The sequence below is a fragment of the Sander lucioperca genome, chromosome 10 (genome assembly GCF_008315115.2).
Source record: "Sander lucioperca isolate FBNREF2018 chromosome 10, SLUC_FBN_1.2, whole genome shotgun sequence".
In the NCBI taxonomy this organism is placed as follows: Eukaryota; Metazoa; Chordata; class Actinopteri; order Perciformes; family Percidae; genus Sander; species Sander lucioperca.
In genome coordinates this window covers 6,925,243-6,953,202 of record NC_050182.1, presented here as the reverse complement: position 1 = coordinate 6,953,202, position 27,960 = coordinate 6,925,243, and the positions used below count along the sequence as shown (strand labels likewise).

The 27,960-nt window shown below is 39.8% G+C and overlaps 2 protein-coding genes across 10 annotated transcripts in view; one reads left to right on the top strand and one right to left on the bottom strand.

Annotated features, from left to right (window-relative positions):
* LOC116064787 (C-type lectin domain family 12 member B-like) overlaps positions 1–27,960 on the bottom strand; it is a 50,990-nt gene that overhangs the window by 3,646 nt on the left and 19,384 nt on the right. For both annotated transcript variants that reach the window (XM_036006501.1, XM_036006500.1), the window contains exons 4-5: positions 16,380–16,504; positions 16,103–16,157 (exon numbers count right to left, since the gene is read on the bottom strand). In XM_036006501.1, coding sequence (XP_035862394.1) covers positions 16,103–16,157; positions 16,380–16,504 — 180 coding nt within the window. The remainder of the gene's footprint in view (positions 1–16,102; positions 16,158–16,379; positions 16,505–27,960) is intronic.
* LOC116064504 lies at positions 12,593–26,433 on the top strand. Of its 8 annotated transcripts, XM_031319751.2 has the most exons (14): positions 12,593–12,628; positions 21,921–22,050; positions 22,415–22,622; positions 22,735–23,005; positions 23,096–23,273; positions 23,493–23,569; positions 23,746–23,926; positions 24,050–24,292; positions 24,406–24,577; positions 24,800–24,948; positions 25,127–25,312; positions 25,546–25,619; positions 25,759–25,832; positions 25,907–26,126. In XM_031319751.2, exons 3-13 carry the CDS (start codon positions 22,597–22,599, stop codon positions 25,759–25,761), a joined length of 1,560 nt encoding a protein of 519 aa, XP_031175611.1. In that variant the 5' UTR covers positions 12,593–12,628; positions 21,921–22,050; positions 22,415–22,596; the 3' UTR covers positions 25,762–25,832; positions 25,907–26,126. The 8 variants fall into 8 exon arrangements, with proteins under 8 accessions (XP_031175611.1, XP_035862392.1, XP_031175628.1 ...); XM_036006499.1 differs by lacking the exons at positions 25,759–25,832; positions 25,907–26,126 and adding an exon at positions 26,414–26,433 and having other exon boundaries at positions 25,127–25,236; positions 25,555–25,619; XM_031319768.1 differs by lacking the exon at positions 25,907–26,126 and having other exon boundaries at positions 24,800–24,952; positions 25,162–25,312; positions 25,759–25,771.

Here is a 27,960-nt window from a genome sequence, read left to right as displayed (position 1 = left end):
CTCCAACTTCGGCCTGTACAAGGCAGGATTAGCCTGCAGACTTCTTCTAAATGAGGGCCCACTTCCAACTTTGTGTGGAATACCTGCAGAACAGGGACATGGAAGTAGTTCTATACAATTTATTTTGTAGATTAGGGTGAATTTGTGTGTGTTGTAGCAGTGTTTTGCCATTGAGCACGAGCTAGCATGCTAACAGTTAGCCCCCTAGGCCCCTCGTTTCGGCTAGTGACGTAGAAAGCCGTGCAGATTTTTTCAGAAAATGGGCTCTTTAATAAACAAATGTTTGATTATAACATGGCTGTAAATGTTGCCATTTCTAAGCATTTGATGCGAATGTGTTGTCATGCTACAAAAGCATCATGCATTATGAAAAATAATAATACAGCATACTTTAGTTCTATTATAGATTATCTCAACTTTTTTTAAATTAACAGCCTTTATGAAGGGAAGTGGTAACATTTGCAGTGTACCAACTTAATTTAAATTTCACAGATATGTGTTTAAGTTGTAGTTCTGCTTTTAAGATGTCACAGTTGTTGACTGGTTAGCTGCTAATGTCTCAAGTCTTCTCCTTTAAAGGTGTTAATTCACACTGTGTGTCTGCAGTATCTTCAAGCAACGTTTGTGTCCGGTTCCATTTTTGGATGACAAATAGATTACCGCCACCCAAGGACGTAGGTTTTGTTTCAACATTAGGGTGAAACATTACAACAGGGGGTCAGGGGGTAACTCCCACATAACATTTTCAACTTCAGACACTTAATTTCACGGATTCTGGTGAATTGTTATGCAACAATATATGTCGCAAATATCTTTATTTATGTAAAGGAAATTATTATTCTGTATTGTTCTGTACTTCTCAACAACAAATCTATTACAGAATGAGACCTTGTTAAAGCTCCAAAGTTTAAATTTACATAAAAGACAAGAAATCACATCTTTATTTGTCACACCCTGTTGTGTTCTTTAACCCCTTGATGTAGCACAAGTAGACACAGTTATTGTTTTCTGTACATGTTTTGAGCCCCCTGAATGGTTATTTTTACCTCTTTTGGGGAGTGGGTTGTCTTAAGTGTTGTAATGTAATAAAGTACAAATACTTCACTACGGTGATATCAGGTAAAATGGGCCATTTGAGGTTTGGGGGTCCCAGCCTCTCTGGAATTTAGAGCCAATGACTGTAAAGGATTTCAAACTGTTGTCATAACTGTGCTTGACAAGTAACAGATGATTTGATTGGTTTATGGTTGCTATGGTGGGCGGGGTAATAATTCAAATCAAGACTGCACCAGAAAGCTGCATGGTAAGTAGCCTCGCATACCAAATCTAACTAAACTATTATAAGGATGATAAATCTATAAAAAACAAACATGCACATAAAAAAATATGCATAATATCTGTCTTGATGGCATCAATCACAAATAATGTTGTTAGTTTGGTATATGAACATATTTTTTGAAAAAGTGATATTTTTCTTGGCGGCCCAATTTACCTTAACCCACTGAGGTAAAATGGACAACATGGTTTCAGCTAAAATGGGCCATCATCTTTGTCACTCACAAACACACATACACATGTGTTTGAGTGTGTGTGTCTGTGTGTGTGTGTGTGTGTGTGTGTGTGTGTGTGTGTGTGTGTGTGTATGTGTGTGTGTGTGTGTGTGTGTGAGTGTGTGTGTGTGTGTGTGTGTGTGTGTGTGTGTGTGTGTGTGTGTGTGTCTGTGTGTGTGTGTGTGTGTGTGTGTGTGTCTGTGTGTGTGTGTGTGTGTGTGTGTGTGTGTGTGTGTGTGTGTATGTGCGTACACACACACACACACACTCACCATGACCCCCCCCCCCAACAGTAATAATGGTAGTAGATATTTTATTTACAGTGAGTATGGCAAACGAGAAGGAAGCGAGAGGAGATGAGAGAGGGAGAAGGAAAGAGAGAGGAAGTGAGAGGAGGAGGAAGGATGAGAGAGGAGACAAGCAGAGGAGACAGGAAGTGAGAGAACAGGTGAGGAGAAAGGAATGCAGAGGAAATGAGAGGAGACAGAAAGAGAGAAAAGAGAGGAGGAGCAAGGACCAGAGAGGAAAGGATACAAAGATAAAACAGGGAGGGAAAGGAAGGCCAAACAACTACAATCTGTGGAAAGAGGAGAGGATGAAGGGAGCCTTAGATGAATACAGGGAGGGAGTGAAGAAAGGAATTACAGTGAGTGTGCACCTCTCATCACGAGCATGGGGTGTGCTGCGATCCACACTGCAAAGACACATCAGTGGAAAGGTGACTGGAAGTGAACATGTGTCAGGGCGGAAGCCCTACCTTCCAGAGGAGGCAGAAAGGGAGCTTGCTGCCACCCTCAAGACATTGGCACAGAGGGGGTTTCCCTTCACAGAACGTGATGTCCAGCAAGTGGCCTTTGATTTTGCAGCCAAAAAACACATCTGGTTTCTCCAAGACAGCAGGGAGGGCCGGATATTACTGGTTTCAGAACCTTCTAAAGCACAACCCAGAGCTTGGGATGCTAAGGCTACTGAGCAGGGTAAAATGTGATCCATGTTCTGCCTGGTTTCATGAGAGCTGTGGTGAAGAGAATGGTATCTGTGATGACGATGGTTTCACTGGCAAAGACTGTGTTTGAAAAATGTTTTCATCACACACAAACATATCAGTTATCAATTTTGAATGTGAATTTTTGTAATTTGCACATTTCGTTCTAAATGTGTTGTTCACACACACACACACACACACACACACACACACCACTGACATCAGTTCACTGATCTATGCTGTTCCAAAATGGACTTTTTTTAATTGCACATTTGAATATGTAGGTTTGCACCCAAACCTTTTTTTTAATGGCACATTAATGTGTTTGTTTAATGCAGTCTAAATGTTATGTGGCAGTTTGACTGGCCCATTTTACCTGAAACTGCTCATGCAAAAAAAGTTGGCACAGCTGATGTTTCAAGAAATGTAGGGCCTAAATAATTATATTTTATTACATTATTTCAACACAAAATCATCAAAATCAGTCATTATTAATCATAAAAACACATGGAAAAGGCATATATGGTATTGTATTATTGTCCCAAACGATTTACCAAAAAGTGGCCCAATTTAGCTGATATAACCAGTAGATTTTTCACGTATCTGTACTTTACTTAATTTATATTTCCAGAAACTTTTACTTTTACTCCACTACATTTCCCCTAAGCATCTTAGTTACTCGTTACTACAAAATAAAATCAGAGAAAAAAAATAAAATCAAATCAAAATCAAGAAATTTGTTACACTGGAAAACAGCAGGTTTGGCAAATCATTGCTCCTAAATTGCCAAGATAATGCACACTCCCTTCCAGTTGGTGACCTAATGCCTGTTTGTTGCCAAGCGGCAAAAACAAAACAACCATAGGCCAAAACTAAAGAAGAAGAGGAGGAAGCATAAATACTGATAGTGTCATGGAAGCACCTGGTGCATGCTCTGCCGCCATGGTAACAGATGCTAAACACTCCGACTACAGTGGCTTTACACACATTTGGCCATAAAGTTCATTATCAGAGGTTTTTTTACTTTTTCTTTTACTTTTACTTCTAATGCTTAAGTACATTTAATATCAGAAAATTAATTTTGATACTTAAGTACCATAAACATTAGATAGTTTAAGACTTTTACTCACTAAGTGATATTCTAAAAGGAGACGTTAACTTCTACCAAAGTCATTTTCTGATAAATACTTGTAATTTTACTCAAGTATTGCTTTCAAGTACTTTATGCAAGACTTGTTGTCTTTCATATTTTTTGAGGGGGGCAAATTTACCTCTTCTAAATATACGGGACATTGGACTTAAGTACAGTACTTAGAGTAAATGTACTTAGTTACATTCCACCACTGCCTCAGGACACTTTTTCTTGTAAGGCGTTTTCCTAAAATCAATCTTCAAAATCTTTCCACTGTGATGGTTTTTAGACAACTTCTGCTTTAAGGTTGTGCCCTGTTTTATTCAGTTTATTTTTGTGACTGTTGTTTTTTTTCAATCTGCATCTCTCACATCCTGTTTAATGATGTAACTTCCTGAATGATGTGGTTTGTTCTGACATGGAATCAGCATGAGGTACGGAAAAGACGATAACAACAATGTGTCGCAGGGTTTAATTCAATGTAATGAAACAGGACTTTGCTTCTAGAAAGCTAAAACACGCTACATATTATTATTCTTTAGCTACATTAAATGCCGAAGAAAAACAAATGATGCAGTGCCTCCATTTTGGCCAATTAGTAGCAACAATATAACCTGTCACACAGGAAACAGGAAGCTGAGGTAGGGTTGGTACACAGCGATAAACAGTAAAAAGCCCTATTCAACTACTGCTTTAATTCATATTATGGCAAGAAATACTCAACTAAGTAAAGAGAAACGACAATCCACCATCATTACTTTAACACATGTAGGCCTGTCACTCCGGAAAATTTCACGAACTTTGAATGTATCCTCAAGTGCAGTCGCGAAAACCATCAAATGCTATGATGAAACTGCTCTCATGAGGACCACTCCAGGAAAGGAAGACCAAGAGTTGCCTGTGCCTCAGAGGATAAGTTCATTAGAGTTACAAGCCTCAGTAACTGCAAATTAACAGCACCTCAGATTAGAGCCCACATACTGCTTCACAGTGGTCAAGTAGCAGACACATCTCAACATCAACATCTGTTCAGAGGAGATTGCATGAATCAGGCCTTCATGGTTGAATTGCTGCAAAGAAGCCACTACTGAGGAACAAAAAGAAGAGAATTGCTTGGGCCAAGGAACACAAGAATTGGACATTAGACAAGTGGAAACCTGTACTTTGGTCTGATGAGTCTAAATGTGAGATTTTTGGTTCCAACTGTTATTTTTGTGAGATGCAAAATAGGTGAGCGAATGGTTTCTGAATGTGTGGTTCCCACCGTGAAGCATGGATGAGGAGCTGTGGTGTGGGGATGCTTTGCAGGTGACGCTGTTAGTGATTTAATCAAAATTCAAGGTACACTTAACCAGCATGGCTACCACAGCATTCTGCAGCGACATGCCATCCCATCTGGTTTGCGCTTAGTGGGACCATCATTTGTTTTCCAACAGGACAATGATCATAAACACACCTCCAGGCAAGACAGAGAGTGATGGAGTGCTGTGTCAGATGACCTGGCCTCCACAATCACCCGACCTTAACCCAACTGAGATGGTTTGGGATGAGTTGGAGCAAAGCAAAGCAAGCCAACAAGCGCTCAGCACCTCTGGGAACTCCTTCAAGACTGTTGGCAACCCATTCCTGGTGACTACCTCATGAAGCTGATTGAGAGAATGCCAAGAGTGTGCAAAGCTGTCGTCAAAGCAAAAGGTGGCTACTTTGAAGAATCTAAAATATAAAACATATTCTGGTTTGTCGTTGACTTTTTCCTTTACTACATAATTATATAAAACCATTGGTGTTTTTTCATAGTTTGATGTATTAAGTATTAATCCACAATGTAGAAAATAATAATAAAAAATAAAAAGCACTGAATCAGAAGGTGTGTCCAAACTTTTGACTGGTACTAGTCAACCCTTTTTCTATGCTAAACAGCTATTTTGTATACATTTATTTCTGTTTCTGCATTTGTTTATTATTATTAATGTTGAATATGTTTGTTTGTTTATGTACGCACCAAATACAAATGCAAATTCCACGTTTGTGTAACTTACTGTGGCAATAAACCCTTTTCTGATCCTGTTTCTGATGGTTAGTGGAAAGTGTAGTGACTAGAGATGGGGGGGCAGGTCCTATACCACATGGAGCACTCACATTTAACCAGCTACCCTCGATCTTGCCGCTACAACACAAAATGAAATCAGAGCTGCAGCAAAACAGAGAATATTTTCTGATTTGCATGTTTTGAGGAAGATGTAAGTTTGACTTACTGTAGGTATGTTGTTCTGTCAGCAGAACATCACTGAGAATAAACACTCCAGTCGGTTAGGGGGGTAATTTAAATCAGCTTTTCCGGAAGGTCAAAGTTCATTCTCGAAAACCTAAAAAAAGGACACATCTTCTAGAGTTTCATGTCAAACCATCGGTTGTTGTGTTGTGTTGGACAGACAATGCAGTTATTTAAAAAATGAAACCACAGACAGACAGACACACACACACAATTTATACTCACAAACAATCAGACTTTATTTATATAGCACTTTTCATACATGTAAATGTAGCATAAAGGGCTTCTTACCCCCCCCCCCCCCCCCACACACACACACACACACACACACACACATATACACAGTTATACAGATATAACACAATATTCCTCCCCCAGCCCCATTCACCTGAATCCAGATGTTAGAAACAGATAGACATGAATCTGAGAGCAGAAATACGAATCTGTGCAATGAGAAGAGACAGACGGCCAGCAAGCGGCTCAAACAGACACACACTGATGTGACACACACACACACACACACACACACACACACACACACACAAACATCAAACGTATTCTTTATTCTTTTCTATTCTACACACATACACACACAAACACACACACACACACACACGCACGTCACATCAGGCCTCTGAAATACACGCATGATTGCTCATCCGTGTGTGTGTGTGTGTGTGTGTGTGTGTGTGTGTTTGTGTATGTTTTTTTAGACAAACTCCGATGTGACATGTTCAAGCAGAAAGCGGCAAATCAGAGAGAAATTTGTCAAATCAGCTGTGTGTGTGTGTGTGTGTGTGTGTGTGTGTGTGTGTGTGTGTGTGTGTGTGTGTGTGTGTGTGTGTGTGTGTCAATGCACATTGAAATACACGCTATTTATATTCTCCAGGTTTGGGCCGGCATACAGTATTTAGTTTTTCTGTATTTACTGACTTAGAGAAACGGTGGCTGATGAACCACTTTTTTATTTTACTTTCTTGTCCTGTGTTGTCTTCCCCACCAGAGTAACGTGTTTACTGTAAACTGTGCTGAACAGCGAGAGAAGGACAACTTTTATTTTCCTGCTAACGTGTCATCCAAATGAAAATCACTTTCAATTATTCATAGTTTGACTTTTCTTAGTCAGAACTAAAATCTGAAAACAAGGGAAGTGTGTGTGTGTGTGTGTGTGTGTGTGTGTGTGTGTGTGTGTGCGTGCGTGCGTGCATGTGTGTGTCCCACGTCCCTCTGCTTTGTTTCACCCCTACATTACCCATCAGCCCTATTGCCCAGCGAGGTCTACACAGCCGAGCGAGAGTGAGAGCGGCCTTGTTGAACGCAGCTTTTGAAGATGATGCAACATGATGGACGAGAGAGCGAGCCGCTGCTTTAAAAGAAATGAATCCAATGTTTATTTTAAAAGCTACCGGCTCGCTGTGCAGCGTGAAAAAAGATCCAGACAGGACAGACAGAAGGAGGGGAATGAAAGGAGGAGAAGGGTTAGAGATGTAGAACATTAAACAGAAGACATCAGATACAATCACTTCTTATCAGCTCAACACAAAGTGTGTCCTGCTTGTTTAACACATGGTGAGACAAACATCTCTCCATCTTCACACGCCTATTAAAGACACCCTGTTGAGTTTAAATTGTTAGACTTTTCATTTTACCTTTCTTGTTCCCTTTTTATAAAAAAACTAGCACATAATTTATGCTCGACTAGTCTATCTTCATGACGTTCCACATCCGGATTGTTCCTTTGCCAACAGAAATTCCGCCAGATTTCATTCATTTAGGCCGGATATCCGTTGCCTTGGGCTTTCTTTGTCTTTGTGTTTCCGGCTCGAAGGACCAAGTTGTTAAGATAATTATTTATCAAGGAATGGACAGAATCACTGAAATTGTCTCAAAGTTTGTTTACTTGCAAGTAGAGTCAGTTTTACAGCACTCACAGCATAAATACAGAAAATGACTAACGATAGCCTTCAACGGCAGCTTTTTTTATAGAGTAAAATACAGTCATAAAAGTCGATGTTTCTTATCTCTGGTCAGGCAGGGCATCTCCTCCTCAGGAGCATTCTGTATTTTTTACAAGGTTAGTCAGTCGGCTCCCATGATTATCTTGTGAGAGCGCCAGCAGTATTTTGGCTTTTTACTATGCAAATAGTTTAATATTAACAGAAAAGAAGAATGTAATCATAATTGTCTAACAACATTTTAAACTCCGGTGGATTTGTGAGGACTATGGTTAACTGCTCCTCAGATCTCTGCAGGGTAAATCCAGACAGCTAGCTAGACTATCTGTCCAATCTGAGTTTTATGTTGCATGACTAAAACTACTTTTGAACGTACACATGTTCCACCAAAACAAGTTCCTTCCTAAGACTATTTTGCAGAGGCACCGTGGCTCCGTCCGGCCCTTAGCACCGCCCAAGAAGATTGTGATTGGGTTAAAGAAATGCCAACAAGCCAGAGCATGTTTTCCTCCCATCCCAGAATTGCTGTGTGGACTCGCCAGACCTTCCTCCGCAGCGCTGTGGAGGAAGGTCTGCAATGCGAGACTAATGCGAGACTAATGCACTGTGCTTGCTCTTGGGGGAATTACTAGAATTGTTGGGACTTTATAAATTATAGAGTGTGGTCTAGACCTACTCTATCTCTAAAGTGTCTTGAGATAACTCTTGTCATGATTTGATACTATAAATAAAATTTAATTGAACTGAACTTACACCAAAAGAATTTTCAAGTGATTCCACTGCCGCAGACTAGTTTCCAATATCGAAATATAATCCTGAGAGTCTTGCTAGAGTCGGTGTAAGGTCAGAAAACTCAGTCCCAGTCTTTCTCCCGTCTGGACGTTCAGACAAAATCAATTGTGTTTGATATTATCCTAAGTTCTAAGTCTTGGTAGTGAAGATGAACCATGTGAACATTGACAACAACCAATGGGTGCTCTCCAGTGGTGTAGTCTAATGTATTGTAGTGGGTATCCTGTACCACATTTTTCTTCCTGGCTCGCAATGGGCCTTTTGGGGGGGAGGGGGCGTATCAAAGCGTGGGTATCTTGGTGTCCTCCCCCAGGGTTATTTTTAGCGTCAAAGGCTAATATTCTGCATTCTGATACACTTTTATGCACCAATATATATTTATTTATCCACACAGATGACATTCAAAATATATCAAAAATATAAAGGAATATAAAGCAGTAAGGGGGCTTTCACATCAGGGACCTGAGCCTGGATCCCAAAAGCTGACCCCAAAGCAACTAGGACAAAATAAAATAGGCTACTTATATTTGTCTTAAATGTGCGGTGAAGGGAGGATACTGGCGTTAGTGTAGGCGGAGCATTTGGGCCTGGTCGCTACACACACACACTACGCACAGCGAGGAGCGGGTCGATGAAAGATGTGAAAAGTTTCTCTGCATGTTCTGCAGTGTTAGTTTAGTTTGCTGTCACATTACTCAACCTCGTATTTGTGAATGCAAATATCTGAAGTGAACGTTCTGTCACAACTATATGTTGTTGCGTATCATTGCACATTTTAAGTGGGTATATGGAAATCCTGGAGATTTCTTAGTAGTAATACTGTGTATACCTGCGTATCACAGACTACACCACTGGTGCTCTCCCTCCATCACCAAACAGAAAGCAGCAAACAGCTAGAACCAGTGTTCTTTATGGTTGCTATGGCGCCGCGCTAAGCTAAAGAGGGAAAGTTGCAGATTTTCAACCCGTCTGAAGCGAGTCATCCAACAGGAGTTTTACCGGCAGATAAACGCAGATCTCTGGGTACTGGAGACATTCATCTGCATGTACAGCAGAACAGAAAATCTGCAAACTTTCCCTTAAAGTTACCAGCTAATGCTAGCAGTAGTTACCCAGCTTGCTTAAATTTTTCAAAATGAATCTAAACTTAGCACAAAAAGTAAGGAAATTTGTGTTTGGTAGATTATTTCTCTGTGCTAACAATGCTTTTTGGCAATAAATCTTATACTGTAGAAAAGCCTGTTTAGTTCCCTTTCAAATGGTCTCCTATTTGTAAGGAACATGCATTTGTGGGATGAGCAGCAGCGCTGAGTATGTGGGTTGCACCCATGAAAAATTTGCCAAATCTTCTCTGCCAATGCCAAACAGCTTATTCTGCCATTGACTCATTTGGTGTTTGGTGGATTGGATGATTGAAGTTTGAAGAAACAAGACATATTGGCAATTTAACAATTTATTCATTTCACAAACAGGAGCCTCAGTAGCGTGTGGAAGAACCATACACAGCCACAACAGCCTGGCACCTCCTCCTCATGCTGGTCACCAGCCTGGACACACACTGCTGTGGGATGGCATCCCATTCTTCAACCAGCATTTGTCGTAAGTCAGCCAACGTGGTTGTGTTGGTCACTCTGGTACGAACAGCACGCCCAAGCTGATCCCACAAGTGTTCAATGGGGTTGAGGTCAGGACTGCTGGCAGGCCATTCCATCCTCTCCACTCCCACATTCTGGAGGTAGTCTCTGATAAATCCCGCTCTGTGGGGGGCGAGCGTTGTCATCTTGGAAGATAGAGTTCAGTCCCAGACTGGAGATGTTGTATTGCCACTGGTTGCAGAATCTCATCTCTATATCTCTCTGCATTGAGATTGCCTCCAATGATGACAAGCCTCGTTTTTCCAGTGAGGGAGATGCCGCCCCACACCATCTCACTCCACCAAAAGGTGTTACTCTATCGGTGCAGCAATCAACATAGCATTCTCCATGTCTTCTCCACACTTTGACCCTATGATCCAACTGCCATAGGCAGAATCTGGACTCATCACTGAACATAACGTTCCTGTGTCAAGTGACAAGTGTCAATAGCAACAGCAAAATAACCTGTTTGGCAATGGCAGAGAAGATTTGGCAAATGTTTCATGGGCGCAACCCACAAACTCAGCGCTGCTGCTCATCCCACAAATGCATGTTCCTTACAAATGGGGAAACCATTTGTAAGGGAACTAAACAGGCTTTCCAACAGTATAAGATTTATTGCCAAAAAGCATTGTTACCACAGAGAAATAATCTACCAAACACAAATTTCCTTACTTTTTGTGCTAAGTTTATAAGGACTCAGCTCTATTAACCTTGCATTACAGTGCTTAGCCTACATGTTTTGGGGATGAATCTAATGTGCTGGTGTTTCTGGTTGTTACATGCTATAAGGTGTAAAGGGAAATCTAACTCCATAAGGGAGTGTATACGTTTTGAGTATAAGGTGAAAGAAAAGGACAACATAAGTTTAAGTACTCCACCACGACTCCTCCAAACCTCAGAGAACACAGATGGGATGAGTTATATTTTTAACGTGCACAAAGTTTTGAACATGAGTAGAAATCTTGCTCAAACACATCTGAAATATTACAGTCCAGGGTCTTTATTAATTCATTAAAATTAATTAATGTGTCCTTAAGGTGAATAATTGTCATTACTGCACATGTAAGGAGGTTATTTCCCCAATAAAAGATACAAAAGAGGAGGGAGGAGTAAATGGTGCTAGGCTACATGTGTGCTGACTCAGATATCATTAGAAAAGTCGATCCAAAGGAGAATAAATAGTTGAAAGCAATACAGAATGCCTGAGAGCCTTATTGCAATATATTCCATTATGTTTTTATATTTGGATTGTCCCCTATGTTTCCCTTTACATATTTCCAGCATAAATTGATTCAGAAAAAGGTACATTCAGTTTATTTAAATGGATCCGAACCTCCTCTAGTACTAGAAACGCCCCTGCATGTGACACAGTGTTACTGAACCAAAACACACACACACACAAACATGCACACACACACACACACACACACACACACACACACAAACACACACACACACACACACACACACACACACACACACACACACATACACACACACACACACACACACACACACACACACACAGATGCAGCTCTTTAAATATCACAGTCATGCTGCCCTCCTGTGGCAGCAGCCGGTACACAAACACACACACACACACACACACACACACACACACACACACACACACAGATGCAGCTCTTTATACAGTATTTCACATAGTCATGCTGCCCTCCTTTGGAAGCAGCCGTTACTGCTGAGTCACTTTATGTTTATTATCATCAGTTTGAATTGCTGTATTATAATTGTGATAGTCTATATATATATATATATATATATATATATATATATATATATATATATATATATATATATATATATATATATATATGTACTAACCTAAACGTTAAGTGTTCAAACAGCAGCAATGACCCACAAAAACTTTACTTCATAAAAAACTTTAACATTTTATTTAGGAAAAGCTGTCAGTAGAGTTGAAGGTAAATGTAGTAAGTCTTTCCGCCTTGCACTCATAACACCATAGGTGTGTGTGTGTGTGTGTGTGTGTGTGTGTGTGTGTGTGTGTGTGTGTGTGTGTGTTTAGGACAGTCTGTTCTTATAGTCAAGGGCTTGACTTGTTTTTAGGGTCGAGGTTGCGATAAGGAGGATTATGTCAAACATATTCAGCACTCTTCAGATGTTGATGTCAAGACAGAGTCTGTTTTTATTAATTTATTGTTTGATGATTATTACTGCTTTAGGAGGATCTATCAGGGTTTAATCTTTGACTTGGTGTTTGCCTTTAGTTTTATGATTGTTATTCAGGCTGTTCTCATGAACCAATTACCTATAGCTGTGAAAAGTAAAGCAATGTAATTCGTATAAGCCCACGTATTTATTGCTGTCAGCACTACATTGACTGCTGCTGTATTAGAGGAGATCTGCATTAGGGAGGTGGTATGGGTTTTGAGGTGTTCATAAAACACAGGGCTTTCAAATGGGGCAGTGAAGTTCATGTTCCAGAAGAAGTTAAGGAGAAAACACAAGACTTTTACACAGGAAACAGGTGTTTGTGTCCATTTTAAAAAATCTGCAAAAACCTGCTGCCCTCGATTCAAACCTAAAAATCATACAGATGGAGATGATATGTTTTTTAGTTCTTCTCTGAAGTTGCGACAGAGCTGTTGTTTGGTTAGCAGCTGATGCTGATTAGTTGGGATTGGTTCAACCCGCACTGTTTTTAGGGTTGTAGTACTCAAGACTTGGGCTTCCTCTCATGTCGCTTAAGTTGCCTCCCCGACTCTCTCACTTGCCTCCCTTCCTCGCGCTTAGATAAGATAGACTTTATTAATCCCACAATGGGGAAATTCCCTCCAACCAAGGAGGCACAAGAGAGACGTGAGGAAATCATGGGAGGAGAGAGGAAATCAGCTGTTTGTGCGGAGTTAGCAACTCCTTCAGCTGCACCGCTTCCAGGAAGGCTGCTCTCTGTATCCTCGCCACAGCTCCTCGATGCTCGCTCCTTGGTCCTCGGGGCAAAAATAAGAACTTTGAGACGGCCTTCACAGAGGAGCGACAGAATAACTTCAGGTTCAGGCGAGGACTGAGGAGTCGAGGAGCTATCACTTAAGGCTGACGAGACTCAGCACTTTTTTCAAGGTCTCGGTCTCGTCTCGGAATCGACAGACATTAGAGGGATATATAACTAAATTGCCCGTGCATTACTGTCATTTTATGTAAAACGTCCTGCTTCAAATGCAACCAATGACTTGACTAATTTCTAATTTGAAATTTGTTACTTTTAACCTCCTCTCCACGGCCCTTTTACACGCACTTCCAAGAAAGTGAATGCGGGAGACAAGAGAAGAAGCTCTGGCTGTCTGGCTCTGGTCTGGTCTTGGTCTTGGTCTTGGTCTTGGTCTTGACTCGGTCTCGCCACCTCAAAGTCATGGTCTTGTCTCGGTATCGTTTCACTCTGGTCTTGGAGTTGACTTGGTCTCAGTTTAGGTGTCTTGACTACAACATTTTCTCACGCTGCTGCAGTTCCCCTTTCACCAACAGCTTTTCAACAGTGACTTTATATCACAATCAAATGACCTTTCTGCAAAGACTGAACACACTATTCACATTTTCCTTAATAAGTCGTTGATAAATGTACAGTTTTTTGTTCAAGAGTTACTCTGATTCCCCAATATGTTCAGCAGAGTGGACGCATCCAAATGCAAAAGATTTTGAAAAGAATTGGGGCCTTTTTTAAAACCCTTTGGTGCTGTTGTCAAGCATCAGAAGCATATAACATATTGCAAAACACACAAACTGCAGACAAAATCCTAGTACATACAACATGCACACACACACACACACACACACGCACACACACACACACACACACACACACACACACACACACACACACACACACACACACACACACACACACACACATTTGGATATTTTGAAGTACCAGCTTTATCCAGTGTTTCTTCTTTTAAAGTCCTGCTGTAGTCCTGTATGAGAGCGTCTGCTCCGCTGTGACAGTCTTAGTGAACTTCTGCTATGTTTGTGACTGTCGTTTCTTCTTCTGCTTCTCACACATCCTGTTTAATGATATTGTGACTTCCTGAATGTTGTGGTCTGTTCTGACATGGAGTCAGCAATATGTAAGAATAAGACGATAACAACAATATATCACAAGGTTTTTATTTAATGTATTGAAACAGGACTTTGCTTCTAGATAGATAAAACACTCTACATATTAATATGATTTACATTAAATGCTGAAGAAAAACAAGTGATGCTGTGCCTCCATTTTGGCTCATGAGGAGCAACAATACAACCTGTTACACAGGAAACAGGAAGCTGAGCAGTCTGTCTGTACCTCTCATCAATCTGCTGATATACAAATTATAAACATCACATCTCTAACAAAGGAGAACAAAAGCACATTCAGAGTTATTAATAGTTAACAGTTTAGTAGTATACCTATATAATCCTATATCTACTTCACCTATACATTACATTTACACACACACACACACACACACACACACACACACACACACACACACACGGCTTAGATATTGTGACTGTGTTTTTCAGTTCGGCAGGTATTAATAACTGTTTAGTGAAGGGGAAGTACAGTGTGTGCTCTACTGTCCGCAGTATCCCTTATGACAAAACCACAGGGGGAACAAAGTCTGAAATGTACAGATTCTGGTGGCCTAAAATACGTGTATGGTAACATGGTAATGTGAATTCGGTCATTTTAAAAGCATTTTTTTTTCTGCCAATATGCTTCAAAACCATCATGCATTATGACAAATAATGTGACAACATAACATAATGTTGGGATATTTCACCATACAGATACAAAAATTGCAAATGGTGCAGAATAGAGACGTGCGTATAGCGCTCAGGTGTGGATAGAGAGCAAATGTTGTTACAATGCACAAATGTTTAGGTTGGTTGTATGTGAGAAATAGATTACTGCATTAATTATCTGTATATTTTATGAATATTCTTGTAACAAAGAAACTCTGTTTTGAATAAAAAATAAAAAACCTATACATTTTTGAAAAACATTTAAATTGTGAAGTAGAAGTCTTCATAGTTTATTTATAGGCCAGTTGATATTATCATGCAGAGTATCCAGTAACCTTCTCAAGTCTGACTGCAGTGTTTAAACAGATAAAGCACTCTTTTGGCAGATCCATCGCCTTCTGTCAGCACAGCTCACTGATGTCCATCCGAACCTACTAGAATCTACACACTGACCGTCAGTAGGAGGAGGTGGTGGTATTACTATCCAGAAACTGAGGGAAGAACATGATGTTTAGATCAAGGCTGATAGATTTTATGATTCAAAGTGGTTAAGATTGTGTCTCTTACCTTTCAGTCAGATCACTTCCATCGATCCACTTCCATCTCCCTCCTTCAGCTCTCAGGCCAATCCAGTACCCACCGTATAAACTGAGTACATTCTAAGAAGAGAGCAACAGTTATCAAATATTTAAAAACAACACTTAAATAATCTACAGATTCAGTGTGTTCAGACCTACAGAAAAATACATTTTCATTTCATGATTGCATCATAAAAATTGCCAGTTTTCTCATTACTCCGTCCTCTGCAGTCTTCTCGAGCTTCTTCCCAGGTTTTCTGATCAGCGTCATTAATCAGATAGCAGCTGGACTCGTTGATGAGTCTCCAGCCCTTCTGACAAGCTTGACACCGTCTCTCTGAAACTATAGAGACCAACCAATAAACACCATTACTGCATTGTGATATTATTATTATTATTGGTTATTATTGGACCTAATTATTGTGATCTGAACATACCGTTATTTACTTTGGGGCAGTATTCATCAATGCTCCACTGAGCTCGACTGATGTTTTGTATTTGTCCTGTTAAATTGTCCTTCTCCGTCTCCAGCTCCTGGTTTTGTGTCTCCAGCTCCTGGTTTCGTGTCTCCAGCTCCTGGTTTCGTGTCTCCAGCTCCTGGTTTCGTGTCTCCAGCTCCTGGTTTCGTGTCTCCAGCTCCTGGTTTCGTGTCTCCAGCTCCTGGTTTCGTGTCTTGTTTCGTGTCTCCAGCTCCTGGTTTCGTGTCTCCAGCTCCTGGTTTACTGCAGTCAGGTCTGTGATCTGGTTTTCTAAGACTCTGAGTTTGTCGTTGAGGTTTGTCAGGTTGCAATTGGCAGCCATCGGCTCACTTACATCACTGCCATGACTTAATGTAGCAACTGCAAAATGAAAATGAGCTTAATAGTAGTGATAATGCAATTTTTTGTTTTACATCATATTAAAAGACATTACAGAATATATTCACATGTATTAATCTATCTTAAAACAATAGTCAGGTGAACTCTGAAACTGGAACTGAGTTTTCTTGCTCTGATCATTCCTCCTGTTCATACTAGAGAATAATCTTTCTAATGCACTTCCAAACTAAGAGATAGAGGACAAAGTCCTACTTCAGTCGTCTAAGGTTGTCAAAATATGTTTTTATCTTTAAATATCTTTGTGTTGTTATCACTCTGCTTCAGAAATCCTGTCTGGGAAAACACAAAGAGTGAACTTGGTATTATAAAGGTTGTAACTTTAGATGATACACACTTGATTTCTCTAACTCAGACTGCTGAAGCCTCATATTAGCTTCAGATACACTTTGGAATACATGTTTGAGCAGAGCCAGTATGAAGAGGAGGAAGGATTACACCGAGCAAAAACTGTTTCTATGTACATGTAGGTATCTGACAGATGTGACAAAAATGTGAACCTGTCCTTTAAATAAGGACTAACAACAACAAGTTAAGACAGTGGTACTCACAGTGGATACGGAGGCCCATGATGATTAACAGTATCAGCCAACACACTGCTATCAGTGGAAAATACTGAGAGAAGAAGCGAAGTCTCTGGTCTGAGAGAGAAATAAGAATTCAGTTGAGTTAATGATGTTGATTAATCAGTCAAAGGTGCTTTAAATACATTTTGAGTCCTACAGAAAAGAATCAGAATTTTTAAACATTTACATTTTCAAACTATCATGATTGATGAATCTCATCTTTAACAATATTAAATGTGTGAAATGTACCCGGACGAGCTGCCATTTTCTCCACAGTGCATGCTGGTACATTAGCTGCTTCCTCCATTTTGTCTGAAAGATAAACATCAACAACAACAACAATCAAAGGTGCTTTTAAGTCTTACATGAAAAATAAGCTGAACTTTTAAACATTCACATTTTCAATCTTCAAACAATCACATTTTTTAACATCATAATTGATAAATTAAATAAAGTTCATGTATGTTTTTGTACTTTTAATTTGACTTTAAGTTAGTAGTGCTCAATGTGGTAGCCTAGGGGTTAAGGAAGCGAGCTTAGGACCGGTTCAATCCCCATACCGGCAGGACAAAATCTGGGTGGGGAAAGTGAAAGAGCAGCGCCTGTCCCTCCCAAATCACCACCACTGAGGACTTGAGCAAGGCCCTTAAACTCAAATGCTCCAGTGGAGCTGCTCAGTGGCCAGCAGATCAGACTGTGGTGGTACTGGGCAGCTTCCAGGTATGAATGTTTAACTGTGTGAATGTGAAAGGTCGTTGTTGCATATGAGAAATTGTTCTCAATTGACTTACCTGGATAAATAAAGGTTAAAAAAAATAAATAAATTTATTAAATCAGTTGCAACAAATATTTGGAGTTTTGATGTAAAGGATTTTGAGTTTTATGAAGTCGGTGTTGAGTTATGGATAATTAAAACGATTGACAAGAAACTAATAAATATTGAGTTTAGTGAACATGGAATACTGAGTTTTTATACTTAACATTATTCCGTTATGTTAACTTAATATTTTCGAGTTGCGTATACTGATAATATTTGAGATGGCTTAATTAGTATTTTTAATTTAACGGTAATCAAAAAATGCAAGTTCACATTACTCCTAATATTTAAGTTCTAACAACCTCAGATTTTTGAGTTTTGGAATTCAAAAAAAATGTGAGTACTTATTCGGGTTTACAGTGTGTTTAACAATATTAAATGTGTGAAATGTACCTGGAGGAGCTGCCACTTTCTCCACAGTGCATGCTGGTGCATTAACATTGTTAGCTGCTGCTTCCATTTCAATTTTCTCTGAAATATTAACATCAAACACAAATGTAGACATCATCCTGCCACATAAATATATTAGATGAAATTTGAAATGCAGATATATAAAAATGAAAGTATTTTTAATTACCAATTTCCTCCTGTGGATTGCTGTTCATCCTGAACAAAATGTTCTGCTGCAGTCCTGTATGAGAGCTGGTTTGAGGGTGTTTGGTCCCCTGTGATGGTCTTTACTGGACTCCTGCTTTGAGATTGTGACTGGGGTTTTCAATTCGGCAGATATTATAATTTTAGTTTTCTGAGTGGGGAAGTACTCTACCGTGCGTGCTCTACTGTCCGCAGTATCCCCTATGATAATGTTACAGGGGGAACAAAGTCAGGAACGTACTGGCTTAAAATAAGTATATGTTAATAAACAAATGTTAGATTATATCAGGGCTGTAAAATTGGTCATTTTAAATGTTTTTGAATGTGTTGTCATGCTTCAAACCCATCATGCATTGTGACAAATAATAACACAACATACTGTTACACATGGATGAGATGCTTACAGTGTTGTTCTATTATAGATTATCATACCAGCAGATAAGAAAAAATAATAAACAGAGCCTGTATGAAGGGAAGTGGTAACAATCACAGTGTACCAATCAAAGTTCCTCAGGGAAGTGTTTGGTTTTTAGTTCTGCTTTGAAGTCGTGACAGAACTGTTGCAGAGTTGTTGTGTAGTTAGCAGCTAATGTCTCAAGTGTTCTCCTTTAATTCAATTTTATTTATAGTGTCAACTCACAACTGGAGTTATCTCAGGGACACTTTGCAGATAGAGTAGGTCTAGACCACACTCTATAATTTACAGAGACCAAACTATTTCCCACGAGCTAGCATCTGGTGTGAAGTTGACTAGGAAAAACTTCATTTTAGGCAGAAACCTCAGACAGACCCTGGCTTTAATAGCTGAGTTTGTCGTTGAGGTTGCGATTGGTAACTGCAAAATTAAAAGCATTAGCTTCGTAGTCATAGTGAAAATTCAATTTTGGTGATGCATATTATAATAACAGACATTACAGGATGGATTCACATATTTCAGATCTATCTTAAAACAATAGTCAGGTGTCCACATGGACATTAAAACTGGGTTTTCTTGCTCTGATCATTCCTCCTGTTCATAATGGAGAATAATCTTTCTAATGCACTTCCAAAGTAAGAGATAGAGTTCTACTTCAGTATGCTAACTTTTTAAAGTCTTTAAATATCTTCTTTGTGTTTTTATAACTGCAGCATTGACAGTCTTTAACGTTAGATGTGAGATGGTTGTCTTATGATATGAGATGGTGTCAAACTATTAGTCATCAGTCTTTTCAAAGTCTGTTCAAAGTCTTCTAGTGTATGTTAGACATTAGGTTACCCCTGAACACTCTTTAGTGTAGTCTGCCTCTCCACAAGTGGCAGCTCTGCTTGGTCTGTTTATAGGTTATTTTGGGCTGAATTCTTATATTAAAACATGTTTTAACATTTCTGTCAAGGCTATTGTTGGGAATTTGTAGGTGTACAGATCCAATTATTGGCAAATTATCAAAGATGTTCATCTATATTAATAAAGTTATGAAGCTATGGTTGTTAATAACTTTATCAAATCAACAAACAATCAAAACGGGGCACCACCCTGGAACTTCAGGGGCCAATAACCGAGCTGTGAAATAGTCTCATTAGGTGGTATTCGCTTTTAAATACAGATCTTAACTTGGTTAATCTATCTATTATTCTAAAGGAACAAAAGGAAGGGTGAAGTTTGAGCACGGACCTGTTTAACCAGCTTGTTATTACAATAAGTACACAAATAATCACAGACAACTGCTATTTAAAGTATAGTAGAATTTATTAACTTCAAAATCATCAATGGCCGAACAATAATTCTTCTATCAATTAAAACCAATATACCCTTTTTAAACTACAACAAAACAAAGCAAAAACAAACCAGCATGTCCCTGTGAGACACTGTGTGTGTGTGTGTGTGTGTGTGTGTGTGTGTGTGTGTGTGTGTGTGTGTGTGTGTGTGTGTGTGGGTGTGTGTGTGTGTGTGTGTGTGTGTGTGGGTGTGTGTGTGTGTGTGTGTGTGTGTGTGTGGGTGTGTGTGTAAGAGAGAGAGAGAGAGTGCGAGGAGGAGGGGGTTGACGCAGCCCGGGGTTGCTCGGTCACGCACAGATTAGCCGTTAGCTCATTGAAGCTAGGCTATGTGTTAGCTGCACAAAAGCTATTTAGCCTCAAGAGGGCGGTAGTGGGCTGTGTTGCAACGCTACGTGACTAAGCTAGTCAGTTAGCTCTCAGACTAATGTGTGGTTGACAAAGAGGGACACACTAAACTACTTCACTATGTGCTAGCTGTGTAGTTATTCGACATACGTGACTCGCTGTTGGCCAACTGTTCACTTGGGCGTGTGTATGTCCGTACGTGTGTGTGTGTGTGTGTGTGTGTGTGTGTGTGTGTGTGTGTGTGTGTGTGTGTGTGCGTTTGTTAATGATAGAGGAAAGGAAGCTCCTTAGGAAAGGAAAGACACTTTGAAAAACCTGATTATCTCACTCAGTACAATAACTAAAACTCTGTGAAAGGGGAGTTAGCAGGTAGCAATTACAGTTTTAACAAGCTAGCTGCAATAGTCAACAGAACAGATCAGCATTGCACCGTGATCAGAGTGCATTCACAGAAAATAGATTGGACTCGACGGTCCGATCAGATTAATAAACAGACGTGCACCAGTAGAAAATTATTAATCGCAAATCACATTAATGGTAAACAATGGCAACATTAGCCTTCACACATTAATAAAACACACTATTCCTCTGCCCAGAAGTCCCCTGGAGGCTCTAGCAGCTTTTTTTCCTCCATCCAGCTGTGAGACAGGACGCGCAGCGGCTCGCCATTTGCAGCGTCTGATATACAGTATTTTCTTGGCGAGCGAATCTGGCAAGAAAGTACACTGATAATCTTTTATAAACGATATAAATAAAGGATTATGTTATTGATATTTAGTTAGCGATTCTGTCAAATGATAAAAAATGCATCCCCTGCTTGCCAACCCTTTTGATTTTACTTTCTCTCGCCCTGCTGTCTTCCTTTACAGACAGATGGTTATACACACATATATATATATATATATATATATATATATATATATATATATATTTATTTATTATCAGTATATGTTATAAGCTCTACATGTGATTAACCAAGCTCGTTACCTATTATTTATTATATGCACATATATCTGTATTGCATCTAACTTGTTAAATACCTTGTTATACTGCACTGTTTGCACTGCCGCTGTTCAGTGTTACTTGCCTCATCCAAGTGCCTTTATTTGTCATTTACGTTATAGTAGATAGAGGACGCTACTTCGTCAAATTTTTTTTTTTCTTGTGTTCTGTTGCTGCTGGTCTCTGATAGTTACCACACTTTTTGTTGTATGCCTACAATGAAAAATTAAATGTGTTATGACTAGCAATATTATCACGCTGTCTCCTTTTCATTTCCTAATATATGTGAATGTATTCTTAGGGAGCCATTAGACCTGTTTCCCAGGCCAGTACCTCCCGGAGTATTGGCTGCCAGACTGACCCCCTTCCAAAAAGATCTGTTGGAACCCAACTATCCAAGGACACTCTTAAGACTCACATCAGAAGCAGAGGTTAGTGAAATTGAATTTTTGTAAATGGTAGTTTACCTGCAAAGTTGTGTTTTGTTTACATTTTTGTTTATAAGCTGATAAGTCAAAAGTAATCATTTGAATGATTACTGGTAATAGGTATTCCCAAATGTTATATCTATGAACCATATATTCCTATTGCAGTTGAAAGAGGGGATCAAAGAGAAAACAAATATGGGAACCTTATCAGTGAGATATAGTACATAATGTGGGCAGACATTTAACATTGATCTTAGAGACTGTATACAGATATCTTGTCCTATGCACTACATGATGGTTTGTTATTACTGCTATTTCAAATGAGCCACAGTCTACATTGTTTGACAAAGGCATAATTTCCAAATAGCTTCTCAGACAAGTGTGGTCTGTGAGAATGTGTGGTCTCCCCAACTTCTCACCTCAACACCCTTGAAGCCCCTTCCACCCAAAAAGAGGCAGCGACTGGAACTAGAGGAGGATGACGATGAATGGGAGGCCTCCATTGAGGCTACTGACCCTAATGACTCCACTTTCATTCGAAGTGTATCAATGACAACAGAGTCATCGACTGTATCGTAAGTTCTCAAGAAAGCTCCAATAGCTATTTATCTTTGATGTGTCTCAATTCTGATGTGAATAATATTTCTTATGTTTTTCTGTTGTGCTTCTTTTTTTTCCCTTGCACAGACAAGCCTCACTACCATATGATGTACCTAAATATATTGTATATGAAAACTGCCTCCTCGAGTTGTTTGAGTTATGTCCAGTGTGCAGCTCCATGTGTGATGTCCGGAAAACTATACGTGGGACTTTCCTTGCTGTTGATCAGACGTGCCACCGTTGTGAGTTCAACAGACAGTGGAAGAGTCAACCGTTCATTGGAAGTACACCTGCAGGGAACATTCATCTCTCTGCAGCTGTATATTTTACAGGGACATCTTTCATCCAAATGAAAAAGGTATTTAGGTGCTCATTTGTACAAAATGTTTTTTTTTGTTATATGCATATCAACTTGCAATTTACATTTTTTTCATTATTTTTTAAAAAGGTTTTCAATGCATTTGGTGTGAGGAGCATGCGATACCAAGCTTTCCGGAAACATGCCAAAACCTATCTAGAACCTGCCATTGTTTGGAAATGGAAAAGGGCCCAGCAGGTTGAGCTTCAAAGTTTAAGCCAGCAGAGCAAGGTCATCATTGGAGGAGATATGCGGGCAGATTCTCCAGGTCAGTAGCAGAAACACCATCATTTTGAGTTGAAAACTAATTTCTGGTAACACTTTCACTGTATCACCCTGTAGGGTGGGACCGGAGCGCAACTATGTAGTGCTACAGCGGAAATAGTTGCACCGTTTTCTTTTTAAACTGCCTTAATAACGCTTTACTTTATTACATGTACTGTGCTACATTGTTTTACTGCGATTTATGTGCACCGTTGTCTTGCAGGCCATTGTGCCAAATTTGGAAGCTATACTGTGATGAATCTTGAAACCAGCACAGTCATCGATATCCAACTTGTGCAGGTGTGTATATTACCAAAGATATTTCAACCACCACTACTTAGTAGTGCAAATGCAATTGCAAAGCATCCCCAACATAGTAATCTGACATGACCTTTTATGACAGCACATTGGACTTTTGCTCCAGCTATTTCTTATTGTGTCCTCTTCCCTCAATCTACCCTGTTTTCTATCAACAGAGCAATGAGGTCGGAGGGAGTTACTACATGGAGAAGGAAGGTCTGAAGCGAAGCCTTGCTCTTCTGGAGGCAAGTGGTGTCACATTGGACTGCATAGTCACAGACCGCCACCTCCAGATTCAAAAATACCTGAGAGAAAAGGGCATCACACAGTACTATGACGTCTGGCATATTGATAAGGGTATGACATATTAATCTGTTATGCTTTTGACGCACTGTTCTGTCTGAATTTGTAATTTACAGTTAGCTCTGACATGGAATTTCAATATTACTCAGTAGTTTTTACTATATTGTTTAATCCAAGGGATGTCTAAGAACATTGACAAACTTGCCAAGGAGAAGGATTGTGAGGTGGTAAAAAAGTGGCAACAGAGTATTAGGAACCATCTCTACTGGACTGCATCATCATCCAAGACAGGCCCAGAGAAGGTGGCAAAGTGGACATCTGTCATCAATCACATCCACAACATTCACACACACGAAGACCCCCTTTTTCCAAAGTGTGAGCACAGTGATGTCATAGATAAGAGGAGGTGGTTGAAGCCAGGTATACATTTATTCTTATTTTATTCCTTTGAAAAATATGAATGATGGTAATATAAAACCATTACATTTGGCATCTAAAGGCATTTTCTAAACAGTTTTAAAATAATTTCGTAGGATCAAAGGCTTCCTACAGACTGGAGAAGGTCCTTACAAACAAGAGGTTCATCAAGGGTGTGGAGAAACTAAGCCCTCACCACCAAACATCCTCTCTTGAGGCCTTCCACAGCGTTGTCATCCGCTTTGCACCAAAGAGTGTGGTTTACCCATTCATTGGGATGCTTTGCAGGTAATGCACATTATGCAAGTGATTATGCACAGCCAGCCATCATTATGACAGAAATACCCCTGTTACTGTAGTTTTGCTGGCCTACTTTCTGACCAGATTATTAAAATACAAAAAGTTTTGATCTGGGCCATTTCCTCAGGTAGCTTAGCACAGTGTGTAGACTTCTATTTCTTTGTACAATGTATTTAAGTAATAAAATACACAACATTGTTGTTGTTGCAGACTCTATCTCTCAGCATTCCACTTCAATGAGAATGCCAACCGGCCACAGTCAACAAGTGCTCTGGGAGGTCCTGCCTTTAAACTGGCCTTCCCTAAAGCGAAGAAAGGGGGATACAGCCTCAAACGAAGGAAAATTGAGCCGACATTCTGTAAGTAAATTATCACAACATGCAACATTAATTCAATTTTATTTTATTTATAATGTCAAATCATAACAGAAGTTTTCTCAGGGTACTTCATATAGAGCAGGACTAATAAACAGAGACCCATTGCTATTGAACATTACATGTTAATGAATAAATAAAAAATACTTCATTCATTCCACAGGCTATGTAAATGAACTCATCGCCCTCACATTTGAGAGTGTTGTCCCTGACCCAGCACCTTTTACTGAAGAGCTGCAGAAGATCACCATTCCAGAGGATCTTTGTGCTGAGTTCTCGGTGCCATCCATGGAAGAGGCCATTGCAGGATTTGTGTCACGCTTCAATCCAGCACAGGTCGAAAACCAGTGTAGGTACTGTCTGCATACTCTGTCCTTATTCGAAGGACGACGCATGAAGGGATAACAACCCTGACCCTTCGACCAAGAAACCCCCAGCACCAGCTGACAAAACTTCTGTAGGCCAAATACCTGTAACGACTAAAACAGAAGAAATAGAAATGACATACTTAAACAGGTTACATGTTTTGAGTTATGCATATACTTCTAACTGACATTTTGTTTAAACTTTTGCTGTCTTCAGTGAGGGGAGCCAGTCAGAGCTCAGGTGGACCGACAACCTCAACAACGGTAGTGCAAGAAGGAGCAACGGCAGAGGTACAGACTCCTTATTAACAGAAGAGCCGGTCCCAATAAATACATGTTTACATTGATCCAATTACAGGATAAAAATAATAGCAATGGGCATTGCTATTAAATGCAAGTAAATCTTTCTGTGTAAACATTTTGTTTTTAGTGAGGTGAGGCAGTCTGAGCTCAGCTGGACCGACAACCTCAACGACATTAGTGCAAGGAGGAGCAACAGCAGAGGTACAGTTAATTTAGCATAAAAATGGTTCAATTAAAAATACTGTCATGATTTAACTGTTATCTGTTTCCCCCAGATGATCACATTGCCAAGCTGCACCACTTTCTGCAGGAAGTGTTTGGAGAGAGCCGTTCACACCCTTATCCAGCCGCAGAGTGGTTCTGAAGCAGGCTATAATAGCTACAGCTCTTAACATTCTATTAGACTGCTATATACCCACTGCTATAAATATTAATATTTCTGTTATTACATTAGTTGTTATAATGTTAACTTGTTATTGTGGTTTCTTTTCATCTCTGTTCATTTTAATTGTATTTTGTGTCTGTTAAGAGGCACAAAGGCACTCTTTATGATATGCCCCCAAAACTGCTGTTTTAGCTAAGTGGGAGCTCTCGGCATTAGCTGCAGCAGCTCCAGTTAGCTAGCACCGATTCGGCTCGTTTTTTTTGCTATCGACAGTACTCACATACTTATAGCGATCAAGATTAATGTAAAAATTGCCCGGAGTTCTCCTTTAATTTCATTATTGTAGTTTCTATGCAGCCCTTCTCTCTCTCTCTCTCTCTGTCCCCCCAACCGGCAGTGTCAGATGGCCGCCCACCAAGAGCCTGCTTCTGTCCGAGGTTTCTGCCTGTTAAAAGGAAGTTTTCCTCGCCACTGTCGCACAAAACGCTTGCTCTTGGGGGAATTGTTGGGTCTCTATAACATTTTATTAAACATTTGTAAGCTTCTGTTGTCAATTGTTTCACTGCTGTGGCCCTCACACTTCTTGGTGTTGTAAAACAGGAGTTATCTGGTTTAATTAATGTAGCATAATATAATTAAAACAGCTGTATATACAAAAATATATTATAAACGATTTGTTGGAGCACTTACTTTGTCATTACTCTGAGTCTCAGAGGCCCATAATCAGCCCTGTAAATATTCAGTGCATTCTGCAGTGAATAAGGGTTCAGACAGACAGGTTCCAGGCCTGGGTGGTCCACCATACACTGTGGTGGGTCAGGCAGCTCGTCACATCTTCTTCTGACCTTTATAAAATATTACATAGACCGTTAAATTACATATGACAGTGATATTAACAAAAAGCAGGAAGCAAGGTAACCCGGTGATGCTGTGTCTTTGTGCTCTTTGACAACACTTGGCATATTGCATCCTTTTTAATATCTACGTGGATGCAGTGAGATAAACCAGACAATAATTGTAACGTTACCTGAGGTATCTCCCTGCAGCACACATTTTCAACCTCGGACGGCATCCGCTCACAATGTCCACATGTGCACCTGTAGTAACATTAAACATTAACTGAAGCATGAAACAGGAAAAGCACGCCAATTTTTTTAATTCAATGAAAACAAATGTAATATATTTGGAAACAACAATTAACTTTAATACATGATCTGGGTGTTTTCAAATATTTAGTACTGACTGGAGAATGTATTTGAACATTACGACATTGCGAGGACTGAGGTAAGAACATTAAGTAGCAATTTCCTTCATATTCGTAAAGTCTGATACATTTTATGAAACTACAAATAAGGTCGTAATATATCATCTACCGGCGGTCCCAGGGGACCTTTATGCTGCTGACACCGCTGCCTTTTCCAGGCAACAGCGGCGCACACAGAGAAGAGTAGGTGGGCGTGTGTCAGGTAACGTTATGTGCCGTGCGCCGGAATATAAACACAGACACATCGCAGAAAGCATGACAATAACATGAAAACACATCATTCACTCTAAGTGGTTTCTGTGACTTTCAAATGTTTAAAAACCCCAAATACGCAAAAATACACAGCCACCATATAACGTTAGCCTTAGCCCCGAATAGCCACATCACTGAAGACACACGTCTAACGTTAGCTGACTTTTTCTAAAGCGTTACAGCCTACTAAAATGAAAACGCACTCAACTTATCACTCTGAAACGTCCTGCTGACCTCTTCCAAAAGAAATGAATTGGTCCTCTTCGCCTGAATCCTCTGAACTTGAGCATTCGGGCTCTAACTGGTAAGGTCTTGCAAATCCCGCTGCCATGTTGGTTTATAGTAGGCTTCCAACAAAATCTGATTCTAGATTTGTGCTTAGCCAATCAGAGCATTCTGCTCTTTAGTTGTGGGCTGAACATTCCATC